The sequence below is a fragment of the Coenobita brevimanus genome, chromosome 60 (genome assembly GCF_032717465.1).
Source record: "Coenobita brevimanus isolate Jiangsu-jjx chromosome 60, ASM3271746v2, whole genome shotgun sequence".
Lineage (NCBI taxonomy): Eukaryota > Metazoa > Arthropoda > Malacostraca > Decapoda > Coenobitidae > Coenobita > Coenobita brevimanus.
The window spans coordinates 41769504-41786463 of record NC_137013.1 but is presented as its reverse complement, the minus strand read 5'-3'; the positions used below and the strand labels follow the sequence as shown (position 1 = coordinate 41786463).

The window sequence follows — 16960 nt, the reverse complement described above, 5'->3', positions numbered from 1 at the left end:
CGGCTACAACACTACACAAACATACGGTTTAAGGTAACTTTTTTTTTTTTTTTTTTTTTTTTTTAATGTGTCCGACTCTGGGCATAGGCTTGACAGCCTGCTATCAAGGCCCAGCAGTCCTCCTACATACCATACACCTCTACATGTCACCACTTCGGCACTAACACCCACCGTCCATGTTGAATACATGCTAGGGGTGTCTCATACAGGACTGGTGTATTGGTATTAGCGGGGGTATTTTTACGACATGTCGGCGGGTCTTCTGGTAGATCAGCAAAGCCTGATTTAATGAAATTCAAATCCTTAAACTGTTCACTGCCCCAGCCGGGATTCGAACCTGGGTCCGTAAGCTTCAGGCCACCTCTCTACCGATCAAAATACACACTATAAAATGAATTCATAATTTATTATTAAAATATGTATCACAATAAAGCAGCATTTGCACTGACATTACTATATGCTATGCAAAATATTGCTAACCAAAACAATCATGTCCAAAGTTACTGCAGTATCTTTGTATACAAGAAGGGCTACAGGTTTACCTAGTGCTGAATAATACTGTGCTAATAGGCATAGCTATAGGTAAAGGAAGCACCAGAGATCATTATTCATCGCATAGATGTATGTTATACACCTCAATGAAAAGGTATCCTTCATACAGGTGTTAATGAATGTACCCTGCAGTGTAAGTGGAGGTACTGATACTTCCAAGAGCAAAAGGTCCTCAGACAGGTGGACATGCCCTTCACCTCCCTTCGTAGAGAGGTGGTGGACTGTGGCAATTCCTGAAGGTACGGTATTTCTCACTGTTAAGCAGGTGGTAGGCTGTGGCAATACCTGAAGGTACTCCTCACTGTTAAGCTAGTGATTATTTACTACACTAGTTCCACCACACTATCACAATGCTAAAACCTCAAAAAACAGCCCCTGGGAGCAACGAGCTGAAGTGGCCAGTTTCCTGTTGTACGCTTGGTCTATATCCAGATGAGCCTATGGTTGCAACAAAAACTGCCAGTGCCACAATTCACAATCTACAATTCACAATCTTCAATTCCATTAGTAGCCAAGGTTACAGCAAATATAATTTAGTTTTAACATACCAGTAAATGATGAGGATCAGTCAATTATAACTGCATCAATATACTTCACTGCTTATGTGCCCATATTTACCAATGTAAAGTATTTCAAAATACACCACTATTCAAACAGTAAGCTATAAGTGAAATGACAAATACATGACTAACTGACCATGGTATACTGCTTTTCAGACTTGGTGCCCTGGGAAAGTAAACAAAAACAAGTATAACAGAGTATTGTAACAATACTTAACAAGCTACATAAACACTGTTAATCGCAAGATGCGATGCAGAGAGATGCATTAGTGCCACCAAATCCAAAGGAGTTGGTGAGGGCAATTCTCCTGTCTGAGTCCTGGAGCCATGCCTTTGCCTCCCGGGGCACCAGATCTAGTGTGACATCAGATGGTGGGTTGTCTAGGTTGGCGGTGGGTGGAAGATAGGCTGCATGGCAGGCTATAGTGGTTACTATTGCCTCCACAGATCCTGCTGCACCGAGTAAGTGGCCAATTGCACCTTTCACTGATGAAACATACAAGTTCTCTGTGTGCTCTTGGAAAACTGTCTTAATGGCCTGCAGTTCAATGGCATCTCCAAGGGGTGTGGATGTGGCATGTGCATTGATGTATCGTATGTCTCCTTGCTTAACCCCTGCTTCCCTTATAGCTCCTTGCATGGCTTGCACTGCACCTTGACCATCCTCTCTCGGAGCAGTGTGATGATATGCATCCCCAGTTAACCCGTACCCAAGGATTTCCGCATACACACGGGCATTACGTTGTTTGGCATGCTCGTACTCCTCCAAAACCAGAATCCCTGCACCCTCACCCATCACAAACCCATCCCTCAGGCTGTCAAATGGTCGTGATGCTTTATCTGGGGTGTTGTTAAATTTTGTAGACAAGGCCCTGAGACGGCAGAACCCAGCAATACCAAGTGGGGTAATGCAGGCCTCTGCACCACCACACACCATCACATCAGCATCCCCATACTTGATGAAACGAAATGCATCCCCAATTGCATGAGCTCCTGTGGCACAAGCAGTTGACACACTGTGGTTGGGGCCCTGGAAACCAAACTTCATGCTGATCTGCCCAGCTGCCATATTAGTCAGGATTCTTGGCACAAAATATGGGCTGACTTTGCTGTATCTTTCTTGAAGGGCTTGACCTGTGGATTGCACATCATCAAGATCAACCATCCCCATTCCTACAGCCACTCCAGTCCGCTCCCGGTTCCTTTGCTCCTCTGGTTGCCAATGAGCATCTGTGAGGGCTTCATGGGCAGCAACCAGGGCAAAGGCTGTGGCAGTGGTCATGGTACGAGTGTCACTGGGACTGAAGTGAGCAGCAAAGTCCAGCTCTCCTCCTTCACTCCCCCGAGGCACTCTGGCTGCCACACGACATGGCATCTGGGGGATATATGATACAGGTACAATACAATGTTGGCTATATATATAATGCTGATGATAAAAATAGTTATACTAAATAAGAGACATTGTAAGGCTGAAGGGATTAAGCATTCCTTTATGCCAAGTACACTAGCATAATTTATAACATATTTACTATGGTAAAGGTAAATAACTTATGATTTATACCACAATGGATTTCTTAAACAGCACTGGTATTCTGAATAATGTTAACAACTTTTTAAAAATTTTCATTAGTTGCAACTGTATCTGAAAACTCAATTTACTATGACAGCTACCCAATAAATAATTACCTGAAAACCTCCTTAAAGCACTCTCGATACATGTACTTCACTGCAGTAATGGTACAAGCATTGTTACAATACAGAGAAAACTATTGGAGAATTATGGCTATTACTCAATCGCTTCAGACACATGATAGCAATTCCTTTAACAAAATCCTTATGACTTAAGGTAGCTACTGTATGCAGTGTTACTGGTAAAAAATAAACTCTTCTTGTTACAGAATAGTACCTGTGAGAAGCGTGTGTCAGTGATAGCAGTGGTGGCTACCCTGCCAGCTGTTAGCTGTAGCCAGTTATGAGGTGCCCCCACCCCAAGAGGTGTCACCAGGCCCAGTCCCGTCACCACGACTCGACGCACTGAACCCATCACCTGATGAACAGTACAAGTAATTATTAACGTATACATGCATGTATATACATATATTAGTATATGGTATGTATGGTATGTTGGAGGACTACTGGGCCTTGGGAGCTGGCTCTGAAGCCTATTCCCAGAGTCGAACACATTAAAAAAAAAAAAAAAAAAAAAACAGTATACAGTAACATGGTATATTTTAGAAATTACTCATATTAGTATCTAGCTCAACTTTTACTGAATTCTGATGAGCTCATAACTCTGACTATGAGTCTCTGGTGCTTCTTCATGCTCATTGTTAATAATACTTTAGGCCTACTGATAATGAAGGAAATTTGGATTTTCATTTTCTTGCTATGCTGAATTCAAATGTTTGGAGTTCTGACATAAGATAATGTCCTTCCACCAGTCTGTAGCAGTTACATAATTATTTCAACAATCAAAAACAAAAGGAACACTCCACCAGGTAAGGATCTTGAAGTAGGCTACTGGAGGCTTTGATAAATCCAACATCTTCAAGTTCATAGCATTGGCAAAACTTGTCCCTTTTCTCTGAGGTTCTGGGCAGATGTGGCTGGAAATTCATGTTGTTAACAACTGGGAAAGATTTTCAATATGACAACACATTTACACAAATAGATGCCATGTTTAGGACTGAATGGCCATCACAGTATGGTTGGACCCTGTATGGTTGGGTTTGGGTGAAAAGAAAAAAAAAAAAAATATATCCACAACTCAAAATAATCTTCCCCATTATTACCAGACGACTAAAATCACCAGTGAATCCTCAAACATAAGCTTGAAACTCTGGTTTTACATGTTTAAGTCTACAGTTTGCCCATCGCAGCAGAATTATTACCCAATACTCTCATACTCTTAAATGTTCCGCTGAAATGTTACTGTGCATGACACGACAATACAATGTCTGCAAAAGTTTATCAGTGACCAAACTATTATTGTACGGTATCCTACCCACAAACTCGCAAGGAAAAACTTACTCTACCGGTTGTGAATTTACTTTTCTATGTATAACAGGCGTTGACTCCTTTACTTAATTTCACCATAAAAACCAGAAGTTCATTATATTTCCAAATATTAGTTGCCAGCAATGAAAAACTCACGAATTCACGACTACTTTTAACATTACAACTAAAACTAAACAGACCAAAAAATTATTGGATACTTGGCAACTTTTTGTTTACAAACAATGGGGCAGAGACAACGAACTTAAATTTTATGTGCACATAAAACAGCATTTAATGATTTAAAACATTTACTATTAATATATTACAAATGACATAAAGTTGAGTATTGTCTTGACTTGTATGCCTTAGTTCGTGCCGTATCATGTAACACGAGCTAGACACCTGCTGTAATTTGCAGTTGCATCAATGATTTGTTGAACCCACCTTTCATTTATGTGTATTGATAGTATTTATTTTAAGCTATTTTTTGTAGTTATGTTACTGGCTCATTGGTTTTTAATTTCCCAGTGAACTAGTGCAAAGGCATTACTGAGAGTGCTACATGAAGGCAAATGATATATTTCTTTTGGACGTTATAATCTTCAATATGATACAAAAAAAAAAAAAAAAACTGAACAATAGAACAAACATGCATTAATCAGGAGGTGGATGCGCTGCGGCCCCCCAGAGTCCCGACTTATCAGTGGAAAAGTGTAGTACTGATTGTTAGTGTTACTATTGTCTTTCACACGATAACGACCTTTCACTGTGTGTTCTATTGTTCCTCAGTTTCTCACGAACAGTTCTGTGAGCGACTGGTAAAGTAAGGATATCTAATTCTTGGCAATATACGTTGTTTGAGCTCGTCGCAGTGGTTCATGCATAGGCACAAGTATACGACTGTCTGGTGATGTTAGTTCTCTGTTTGAAGTAGTTTAGGATAATTTACAGTGTCCAGACCTGGTCATTCATAGAAGATGGCTGAACAAAGTCTCATACGGATGTTATTGGCTTTTGCAAACATCTCTTACTCATTTGTTTACATCCAATGTGGCATTTCCGTTCTCTCACTTTCTTTTTGTCCACAGAACACGTGTCGCAATGAGGGGGACCAATGCAAACCTGCTGGTGGCCCTCTTCCTCATTTTCTCCATACAAAAAGTAGTTCTGGAGGTTAGAGAAGTGGTGAAGTATAATTTTGTTACTTTTTGCACTATCATTATTATTATTATTATTATTATTATTATTATTATTATTATTATTACTATTAATTTTAGTATTAATGGGAGAGCTCCCTCCCACAGATGTTGGAAAATTTATGACAAGGATTGAGTTTCATTATTGTACTGTATATTGATTGATGACACCCTCAGTCATCGGACAGAGCTAAGGTTAAGGCCAAAGAATGTTGCTTTCACAGTCAAGTTAGGTCCCATTAGGCATAGCATATGAGTAAAATTGATGAGGTTCATTTATTAATAACATGCAGATCTGTACCTCTCAAAGAAGATTAAGTTGGATTAGCTGTTATCACTTACCATTACTAAGCACTCTGTCATGAGGCCTTTGCAACACATTTCTTCCCATTTCAGAGTGCCCCACACCTTCCCAAGCAGAGGGCGGAGAGAAGCTTTGTGATTGACTATGAGAATGACCGTTTCTTGAAGGATGGAGAGCCTTTCCGCTACATGTCTGGGTCAATCCACTACTATCGAGTGCACCCTACTGATTGGAGTGACAGGCTTAGGAAGATGAGGATGGCTGGCTTTAATGCAGTTCAGACGTTAGTGGTGATACCCTTGTCCAGTATTACTAAAACTGATTTGTTAATTTACTTCTGTTTGGGGCTGGCTGTTACATATTTTCTTCCTTCATTTCCATCGGTAATGTTTCTGCCAGTATGCATTTCTTTTACTATTGCTGGATGCTACATAAGAGGCAGTATATTGTTGAAAGAGGAGGAGGAGTGTTTGAGAGATTTAACTTGGGGGTATTTTTGTCATGGCCACCCTCTGTTTGAGCATTCCCACAAGGGAGCAAGGAACAGGAGATGATGATGATATTGATAACTGGAGATGGTAATGAAAATGAGAATCCTACCCGCATTTTAAACTTACGACGCTGCTGACTAACCATCATGCAGGTACGTGGAGTGGGCCAGCCATGAGCCGGAGCCAGGGATGTATCAGTTCTCTGGGTGGTTGGACCTGGAGGCGTTTATCACCACCGCACAGGAGGAGGACTTGCTGGTCATACTTAGGCTGGGGCCCTTCATTGATGCTGAGCGGGACATGGTGAGCCACATCGTGTTGTTGATGTTGTTGTGGCCTTAAGCTCATCTGAACGTGAACCTGGTGGACTTTTGGCTGAATCTGCTTTTATCCTGCAGTCTGCCATCCTCCATTCTGGGGACAGAGAGGGAGATTATGGACATTTGTATAATCAGGCAGTGGAGCCGCCTGATTATATTGGTATGACTGTGTGAAGGTGTGCCTTTCCAGCACCTTTGTTCTTGATGGTACTTGTTGTGGGAACTCAGGCACTGGGAGGCCCTGTGTTGGTGCCTTTAGGTTTACCTCTTGAATATTCTCTGCACAGTCCAAGTAGTTACCAATATGTGCGGTAGTTTGACTGATACAGTACTTTTTTTTTTTTTTTTTCCAGTACTGTGGTTCTCTTATTCTCTGCCATACATAATCATAAATATGATTGTTGTATTATGTGTATTTTATGAGTTATTGTATTAATATTGTTTGTGTCTTGTGGCCAGGGAGGCTTCCCATACTGGTTGCTGAGTACGAATCCAAACATACGACTGAGGAGTTCTGACCCCTGTAAGTCTTAAGCCATTTGTATATTTCATATCTTTGGTGTTAGGTACTGGAATAGTTTATTATTGTTGTTATTATTATTATTATTTATATATATTATTGTTATTTTTGACAGTTGCACTTTATTCATGCAGAATTTCCACAGCACAGTTAGTATGATTTTACACTTGTCTGAAAATGCTATTTTTAGTCACAGTCAGTTTAGTTTTATTTTTCCTTATACATTCTTTCTAGTTGAAAATCTGTGCAGAATATGAATTTAAGAACATTGATGTGTAATTGACCATTGTTTGTATGACTCCTCTGACACCCTTTTCCTCACTCCAGCCTATCTGCATTACGTGGACCGTTGGTTTGGATCAGTACTGTTGCCTCGAGTCAAACCGCTGTTGTATGCGAATGGTGGACCTATCATCATGCTCCAGGTGAGGATGTGCAGGAGAAGATAAGTGTAATAAAAAGGCATTCCAATACTGTATTATCCCATGTGAACCTTTGAAACATTTATCATTAACTTTTTTTTTTTTTTTTTTTTTAAATCATCCATGAATGATACAGCCGAAGATTTTTCTGCTCTGTAATACCACTAGTTGTGTATGTGAATTTTCTACCCTTAACCCTGTACTTTGCAAATGTCTTTCATATATGCTGGCATTATTTGTTGGCAGAATGAAATCATTTAGATATTCTCAGGGTGGAAGGATATTGAGGTTGTTTTTAAGCCCTTCAACACAAGGATATGTTTACTTATGTCTGTGAATATCCAGTATTAGACAGAAGACTGTGAAAAAAGACTTCCTTATGTTGAAAGAGGTACAAAAGACATTCTTGGTCTGAAAGGGTGAAATATGTACAGTGGACTAAGGTAGCATATCCTTATGATCTTACACCTTATGGGGATATTGCAGTATAGCACTGTGTTCCTGATGGAACAGTATTGGATTGCATAATGCTTGGATGGAGGACCAGATGTTAACTTTTTTTTTTCTCCAAACCTACCAGGTAGAGAACGAGTATGGTAGCTACCCAGACTGTGACTTTGCTTATACTGCTCACTTACGTGACCTGGTGCGTAATGTGGTGGGGGATGATGTGATCCTATTCACCACTGATGGAGATGGTGTCGACTACCTCAAGTGTGGCAAGATACAAGATGTCTATAGCACAGTTGATTTTGGCTCAGGTGAGGGTGCCCTTACTGGGACATGAGTTAATCTACTGAAGCAGGTAATGTATTGTTTTGAGATGTTCTTGCTATGTTCAGATGATTTCATTCAACATGGGAGAACATCAGTGTAGTGCAGGGGTTAACATAAAAAAAAGAAAAAAGAAAAAAATGGAGGGGAGAATTAATCAGTGTGGTGAAGCCAAGAATTTCAGAGGTTTGAATGATAAATAAACTAGTTTGTGGCCTGATTCATTGGATTTATTACTGATAGTTTGACTTTTTTATTTTTCTGCTTTTATTTCTGCATCACACCTATTACTTTTATTAAAACAGGATTGGATAACAGTGATGATGCTGTCACCTCTATTCATCTCACACATCACATCCTCATTTCAAATATTTTAGTTACCCAGCACCCTTAGTAATTATATAGCATTTCATCCTTCTGTATCATCTACCACATCTTCATTTTGAGTATTTGTTTAGTAACCCAGCTTCTACATATATTCCAGGCACCAATATTACTCAAGCATTTGGAGCGATGAGGCTGTTTGAGCCCCGTGGCCCACTGGTGAACTCTGAGTACTACCCTGGCTGGCTGGACCACTGGGGTGCCCCTCATAGCACAGTTGATGCAGAGGTAGGTCACAGTTGGATTACTTGACAGGCTGGGTGGAGTAATATATCTGTACTGTATGTGTATTTCTCGTATTGTAAGATACTGTATTCCTCGTACTGTAGCATTCTGTAACCTGCTACAATACCTTCTACCAACAGAAAGTAGCCACGACCCTCGACCAAATGCTTGAAGGGAATGCCTCAGTCAACATGTATATGTTCCATGGTGGCACCTCATTTGGACTCACTGCAGGTATGGAGCTCTTCTGCTCTGTTTATTATTGGTACAGTGATTCCTCATTGGTGATGACGGGATGCCCTTACATGGTGACACTGATATAAATGGCAGGTCGAACTGCTTGGTCATACAAGTTTTCTTCTACTCCCTCCCTGTCCTCCAAAAGAACATGATGGACTGCAGAAGGACAGCTCTGTGCAGCAGTTCGTTGGGTTCATATTCAGATGACCCTGGGGCCACAGTAGCAACAATAAGTCCAAAGGTCACCATTAATGACATCTTTTTCTACTACTAAGTGTACAAACTCTACACAGATCTGACCACATCTAGTAATTTACTACCATATTTAAGCATTCATAACCTCCTGAGGAGTTATGGTGCTGCGCCTGTGTAGCAGACGTTTACTGGACTGTGTAGCTGTTTGCAACTGGATGCCCTTCCTGAAATGAAAAAATACACCTTCACACGTAGTAATGCAGCCCATAGAGGGACCCATTTTGTGCAATCTTTCATCACAGGTTCAAACCAGGGTGGATCGTTCCAGGCATGCCCAACTTCCTACGACTATGATGCCCCACTGTCTGAGGCTGGTGACCCCACAGAAAAGTACTGGATCATTCGCAACATTACTAAGAAGGTTTGTATGGTGGAATGTAGTGCCCTTCATCATCAGTGTTATAATGTCTCCATCATCATTATCCCTACGGTAATTTGTACATAAGATATGGGGTGAGGTAGGATCTAGAAATAAACAAAGGCAGAGCATAACAGTAGGAAAAGTATTACAAAGCATCGCTAGTGATATGATCTGCACAGTCATTCATTCATCATTAAAGCTTCCAAAATTCTGGCTTCACTCTTAAACCCACCTGCATGTATTCTTTTGTATTTTACATAATACAGTAGCAAAACTTGTGTACTTGTGGGATAAGATCATTCCATTGACAACCAAGATAATTAAGGAATGCCAGCCTTTGTCCTGTGCTTCTCCATGCATGCAGTTTGATTCTTTGATTATAACAGATTGTCATCATCATCCAGACTTCTATTCCCAACTTAGGGTAGAATGATTTAGAGTCCAGAGAGGAATAAAAAACCTGATAAAAGGAGAAATAACCAAAAGTCAGCACAATTGATTGGGCTGCACTTTCATTTAGTCACCATTCAAGCCCTCAAAATCCTGACTCCTCCTCACAAGCATAAACATCCATACTTATATACTTTACCAGAAAGGATGGTAACATGTTTGTTTTGCTTTGCCGTGATTACTTTAATGGTCACCGTAATAAACCATGCCTATGTTCCCACAGTACCTGCCACTTCCGTCAGGTGATGTGCCGCCAGCCTCAGCCAAGTACAGCTATGGGAAGGTACAGCTGGCGGGCCTGGGAAGGGTCTTACACCTCACACCCAGGCTTATGTCCGTCAATAATAAGTGGCCTCTCACCTTCGAGCAGCTGAGGGTGTCCAATGGTTTGGTGGTTTATAAGACAACCATCCCATTCAGAATAGTGAGTATTGTACAGTATTTTGAAGCAAGGTGGACTTTATATTACACTTATATATACAATACTATTAGAGATCATTGACCATGCAAGCATAAAGTTGGTCATTTCATGTGATGGCAATTCTCCATATGTCATGATCTTTAGCCAGTTCCTTGCTCAGTTAGAAGATTATCAGTAATTTAGATTGTCTACAACTGTACTATACCTTTTTAAAATTTGTACGTGGAAAATCTAATTGACAGAAGAGGGCGAGAGATGAAGAATTCCAGATTAAGATGGACATTAACCTAGTACTGCCCAGGCCTTTATTTTTCATAGTGATAAAAGAAATGTTGCAAGGTTGTGAGGGATGTCAGGTCAAAAATTGAAGAGGAGGGATTGGTGACGAGGTTAGTTTAGATTTTTGGATGGTAGTGGTAGAGGATGAAGAAGTTTTAGTATGTCAGTAGAGTAATAGATACTCTACTGCAATTAGTTATGGGATGGGGATAGTGATGGTAGTCTAGTAATGGAAGAACTATACTGTATATGTCAGATAGCTGGATTAAATTCACTAGTAACCAAAGAGACTTATTCCTCCCCTGTAGCTAGTTCTCATAAAATTTCAGGTAAACCTGACTTAGTACCGTACCGTATTCAGGTTGTCGGACTGACACAGTTTTAGGTGAAAGCAAAGTAAATAATAAATGTAGAAGAATTAGAGTAACAGTTAACCCCTTCAGCCCAAATATATAATTTTGAATTTCTTCTTGCTCTTACCAGACAATTTTTAAAAATTGTTTTTACACAGTTGAGCTTGTATGGTACTCATTCCTCAGGCTGACCCGACCCGTTTGAGCATCAATGACGTTCATGACCGTGGCTATGTGTATGTGAATGGGGTGTACACAGGGACCGTAGACAGGGAGCAGGAACTGTATGATCTGCCCATCTCTGGCCCTCCCAACTCCACGCTCTTCATCGTTGTGGAGAGCCAGGGACGCATCTGTTTTGGAGAACAGATTAATGACTTCAAGGTGACAAGAACCAGGCATCTTGCTTATACTGTGTTTTATTGCTACACTTGGTGTCCCCTGTCATATATTGGTTTCATTCACTTATCCCTGAATCTAAATAATTACTGTATGCCATTTTCTATGAGACTAACCATGGTCTTGGGTGATCTGGTTAGAGGTCAGTATAGGTTGCTTATTAGTTATCATCCAGTAAAAACCTGATTCACTGTTCAGTCTGTTTTTGTACTGCAGTAAGAAGCCTGTCACTTACATCATCATCATCCTATCAGATGACTGACCCCTTCTGGGAACCCTCTGAGAGTGAATTGCCACAGCCACCTCCGGAATACTTTACTCTCATACACCTCACTCTCAGGTGCTCATATTACTCTTCCTTCTCTTTCACCAATTTGCTGCTCTGCTCTCTTCTTTCATACCACCAAACAGCAAGACATAACACACTTTACCATTCCAGGGCCTCACAACCAATGTGACAGTTAATGGACATCAGCTGGCAGACTGGACCATGATTCCCATCCCCCTGGCCAACTGGACCCGATTATCCTCCGCACTGGTCCGGTTCCCTGCCAGTGCTGCCTCACACCAGGACAACCGCATGTCGTTCTACAAGGGGGAATTCACTGTGCCATCAAATTCAAGCCACCCCCAAGATACCTTCCTCAGGCTGGATGGCTGGAATAAGGTGAGGTAGATAGTCATAATACTTATCTAGTGTCCATGTCGTTGTTGCCGTCGTTTCTGTTGTCATCATAGTTCTTTTTTAATATAGTTATCTTCACTAGAGTAACAGCGTTGTGATTATTATCATCATTTTTAAAATTATTTTTGTCACTGTCATCATTATCATCTGTCATTATTTTTGTTTATGATCACTATCAATAGCAGCGACAGAGATGTCATTGTCGTTGTCATCATCCCTCATTTCATAGTTATACGAGAAAAAGGTCTTGATGATAATGCTGATGAATCCTAATCCCTGTGATTTCCCACAGGGATTGGCATGGGTGAATGACTTCATGCTGGGTCGGTACTGGCCAGAGGTAGGTCCGCAGGTGACGCTGTATGTGCCTCATGGGGCCCTCCAGCAAGGCCAAAACACCATCATGCTGCTGGAGTACGAGGAAGCACCCTGCCTTACCCCTGACACCTGCTATGTCACCCTCACTGATACTCATGTCGTCAACGGTCCCACACCCTATTAGCCTCTACACCCTAATAACCCCTTCACACTGGGTTCTACATCATGTTACCTTTTCCCCCACTCACTCAAGGATCGTATTTTCACACACGAACTAAATGAAGTACAATAATCAGAGAAGTGTAAGGTTAAATTTTGACTTAATTCCTTGATCACATTGAAACACTTTAGTATTGGCACTGACAGGGAGCTTACATGTGATGGCAGTGTGCACTGTGGGTGGAACAGCTGTGGAATCCACTTGCGAGACAAATCTTCTCATATATCCTCTCTACTTACTGTGGGAATGACCCTTGTCTGACCTTGGTGAGGTGCTGTCTACCACAAGGGGGCGCAGATCCTTACATAGAGCGTGTACTGTACTGTACTGGTAGGACAGCCCCATAGAAACAGTTGCTTACCTCTTGTTGACAGGTATGCTTGGCCAGACAGAATAGGGTTAAGTAACAATGACAACAACAACAATAACCTAATTTTCATTATATTCTTGCTATCCCCAGACAGTTTTATTTAGCTCAAGGGAGACTTTATTAACTGGAGAGGATGAATTAAGCCTTCATTAACCCCCAAACAGTTAGGTTGTTTTTTTTTTTTTGTTTTAGATGGAATAAATTTACAGCAGCAAGAAAAAAAACCATTATGGTAGTAAAGGGATTAATTTATGTATATAGACACTTGAACTGGTCTGCTTGTGGTGGGGTCATCAGTTTTTGGAGGGAGAGACCAAGGATAAGGTGAACAGATTGCATGGAGAGGCTTGAGGTGGAGGGAAGGCATCATGATGATGGTAGACAGGGTGGTGTGGAGTCAATTTGTTCTCGGCAGCCTTACCGGGATTAAGGCACCTGACTAAATGGAGAGATAGATACATAGAGAGTATAGATAGATAGATAGTAAAGTATATCTTTCAGATATGTATCCAGATTATGAAGAGAAGTTCTGCCTATTTCATTTCTTATAACTATGCATTTAACAACCAGATTTCCTGTACAAGAAATGTTAATGTATTGTTTCATGTACCATAATTCAGTTTGCAGGCTCATCCGAGAGGTTTAGTACTGTATAGGTATTTTATGTTTGAGTGTACATAATTTTACTACATTTATCCACATGCTTTGGAGAGAGAATGGAGGCTGTGCACAACTTCTCCAGTGGGCAGAAAATGGCTATATGTGTTGAGTGTTTTTGTGAGCTGAATGACCAACAGTCATTGAGAATCAGCATGCTAGGAGGGTTTTTGCTGCAGTGAGTACAGTATACAGATAAGCTTCTTTTTTTTTTTTTTCACTGTGAATACAACAATCCTTGAGAACATGCAGTAAGCTTAGTTCTGAAAAACAGCTCACAGAATCTGCAAACATGTTAGTCATTATTGCCCAGTTTGAATTCACCTTAAGTTAAAAAAAATATATATCTATAAATAGCAGAAATAAATAGGAAAAAACAGTAATTGAACTGCAGAATATAGCATTTTTAAATTAAATAATCCACATGGACTAATTTCAGTATTTTATTGTGATGTCAGTTGTAAGTGATGAGTCGTATTCAAGTGAAAATTTTTTTGTGTAAGCTAGTGTACAGGGTTTATTTAGCCCAATATATAAGAAGTAGCTCCATCAGCCAAGTAATTTATGGTTGTTTACAGAAATTATGTTTAGCTAGTCAGGATTTTATATAATTTTATGATTCCAGTATTGATGTATTTATATTTCTACCAGTACTGTACAGTACAATATTGATGTATGGTATGTTGTGATGTTTTAAAATAGTGAAAAGTATAATAATGAAAACGTTGTTGTAGGCATACAAATACAATGCCTCTATTGTAGGATTACTGTTGACTGAATATTTGCAGTTGTCAGTACAGTAGTGTTGTACAGTTTTATTGTCTCATAGAGACTGAAGGCTCAAGATGAAATCACATATCTGTCCTCAGTATACTGTATACAGGGCTGCCCTTAAATAGCATTCCACTAGAAATTCACATGGTGGTATCCTGTATGTTGTGGGGATGGTTCAGTCCACTGGTGTGGGTGCATTGGTGTGGCTGTGAGAGTAGGAGATGAATAAATGAGGCAAGATAGACATTGACATTGCTGACTGGGCAGTTCCTGCAAGATAGAATGAGTCACCAGGCACAGTTGAAGAGGAGCACTGTTTATGGACTACCCTGTAAATTTCCCAACAACTGGTAACAATAGGGCATTTAGCACCCACAGTATTTAGATATAGCAATAAGTACAGATTACTGATACTGTACACTGTTTCAGTACAAAAATAACTTTTCATGAAATATTGCCAGTGTTAGATACTGTATCTAGTGTTATTCAGCCACCTGTTGAGAACTTTGCTTGATTAAAAATTGGTACCAGGTATTCACATCTCCACTGTGATTACAGTATGTAGTGTACTGAGTATATGCCTGTAGTACTATACTGTGTGTGTCACATCTCATACCCTGCTCTCAATTTTTTTTTTTTTTTAGTTTTATGCCATGTCCCCTTTTTTGATGAGGGTTGAGGCATTGCCCCTGGGTAGAAGACCATGGTTTTGGGAGTGTGTAGCATTTTATGACTGGATGCCATTCCTGATGTCTACCAATGACCCTTGGGTGGACTGGAACCTCCAACCCTGCGGTCAGAGCGCTCTAACCCACTGAGCCACAGCTGCTACAACCAGCTAGGTGACAGGAGAGTGCTACCCCTCCCAGCATGGCAACTTACCCAGGCATGGCCCAAACTCATTACTCCTCATTCCTGAGTCAAGAGCTCTACCACTGAGCCAACATGCCCCCAGAGAAGTGAGTTTTACTTAATAGGGTTTGATCCTGGGTGCTCTGTAACCAGACCCTGTTATCCCTTACTGTTGTCTGTTGTCGTTAAAGAATCCAGATACTGTACTCAGGCAGTTCTGTCATGGGCCGTCACTAACCAGACCCAGTCGTCTACCAGTGTTGGCAGTTGTGGCATCTAAAAAGATCCCAGGGCTCACTAACCATACCCAGTTATCTAACTGTGTTGGCTAGAGTCTCAGGCCGAAAATTTATGGTTTGATCCCAGGCCTCACTAAACAGACCCAGTTATCTACCTGTGTTGGCTGTCATGGTTTCTAAAACTGCTAATTTGAACCAAGCTGGTTAGTACATGGATGTAGCAGCTTACCGACTGAGCTATCCAGCCACCCTCACTCTTCATTGTAATGCCTTTAGTTGCATGGGCCATCAGCTTGGGTTTAGCAATAAATTTTTATAATGAGACAACACTTCATCTTTGTCCAGTCTAGTCAGTGTATGCGACTTATACAAGTTTCATTAATAATGAATTCATGTTCTAAATAATGTAAGTGTACAGATGAATTACAATACATGAACAGTTCATGTATGTGAGGATGTGATTTTACTTTTAGCCCAAATGCAAGTTGTGATACTCTAGGCAAGTGCTTAGTTTTCTTAGTATTCTTTCATGTGATAAAGAATTGATTTGATTTATAGTGTTTAACCCATAGCTAATATATACCTGTTTTCCTTATGCTCGGGGTAAAATTGCTAGACTGAGCAGTATATATTCGTATGTTGTATATGTTAGTGAAATGCTGTATTCAGAAATGACAAGATATTTTAGAGTTATTCATTTTCCGCTGCATTTAAATATGTGATTCATGTTGTGTGACTGTTATAAACATATATTAAGAGTTGCTCATTCATTTACAGATTTTATAATGTATCAATAATTTTTCGTGAACATATGCTCAACTGCAGTACGTGAAGTTTCTTTATCCATATATTCTAATTGGATGGCTGGGGTTATTTTATTCAGTAAGGGACGAATTCTGACTTGTAGGGCTAAAACCAATCTCATATCACCCTTATATCAGTAACTCACAACCAGTGTGCTGCAACAAATGCTCTGTTCAATTCAGCTTGGCCAAAAATTGCTATCTTTCCATCTTGAATACTGAGCTTAAGCAATACATTAGTAGTAGTAGCTGTAGCCCCAGGTTCATCTGAAATGTGAACCTGGTTGACTGCAGGCTGAAGTTGCCCTTTTCCAGTAGCCCACCATCCTCATTTCAGAGGTAGGGAGGGAACTGAGAGATGTTTGTATAATTAGGCAGAGGAGCCATTTGGTTGTATTGCTGTATCCATATGAAGGCATCCTGTTCCAGCACCTACAGTGCATTAAGCCTGTTATTCTAGACCTTATCAAAAACCCTACTAACATTCCTGAGGACAACACAGCACTGCTATTTAGTGCCTGGGTAGGGCTCATTTGTCA

At 40.4% G+C, this 16960-nt stretch overlaps 2 protein-coding genes across 2 annotated transcripts; one reads left to right on the top strand and one right to left on the bottom strand.

Moving 5' to 3' along the window:
- Positions 1-1285: 1285 nt before the first annotated feature.
- Positions 1286-3156, bottom strand: LOC145403257 (3-oxoacyl-[acyl-carrier-protein] synthase, mitochondrial). The gene is made up of 2 exons (XM_080275073.1): positions 3019-3156; positions 1286-2487 (listed from the first exon to the last, which is right to left on the bottom strand). Exons 1-2 carry the CDS (start codon positions 3154-3156, stop codon positions 1348-1350), a joined length of 1278 nt encoding a protein of 425 aa, XP_080131199.1. The 3' UTR covers positions 1286-1347.
- A 2046-nt stretch (positions 3157-5202) lies between these two features.
- On the top strand, positions 5203-12690 carry LOC145403401 (beta-galactosidase-like). The gene is made up of 13 exons (XM_080275182.1): positions 5203-5282; positions 5702-5892; positions 6253-6403; positions 6880-6943; positions 7268-7365; positions 7943-8123; positions 8621-8748; positions 8886-8979; positions 9483-9601; positions 10275-10475; positions 11291-11488; positions 11943-12170; positions 12481-12690. The coding sequence occupies exons 1-13, from the start codon at positions 5211-5213 to the stop codon at positions 12688-12690; spliced, it is 1935 nt and encodes a 644-aa protein (XP_080131308.1). The 5' UTR covers positions 5203-5210.
- Positions 12691-16960: the final 4270 nt, after the last annotated feature.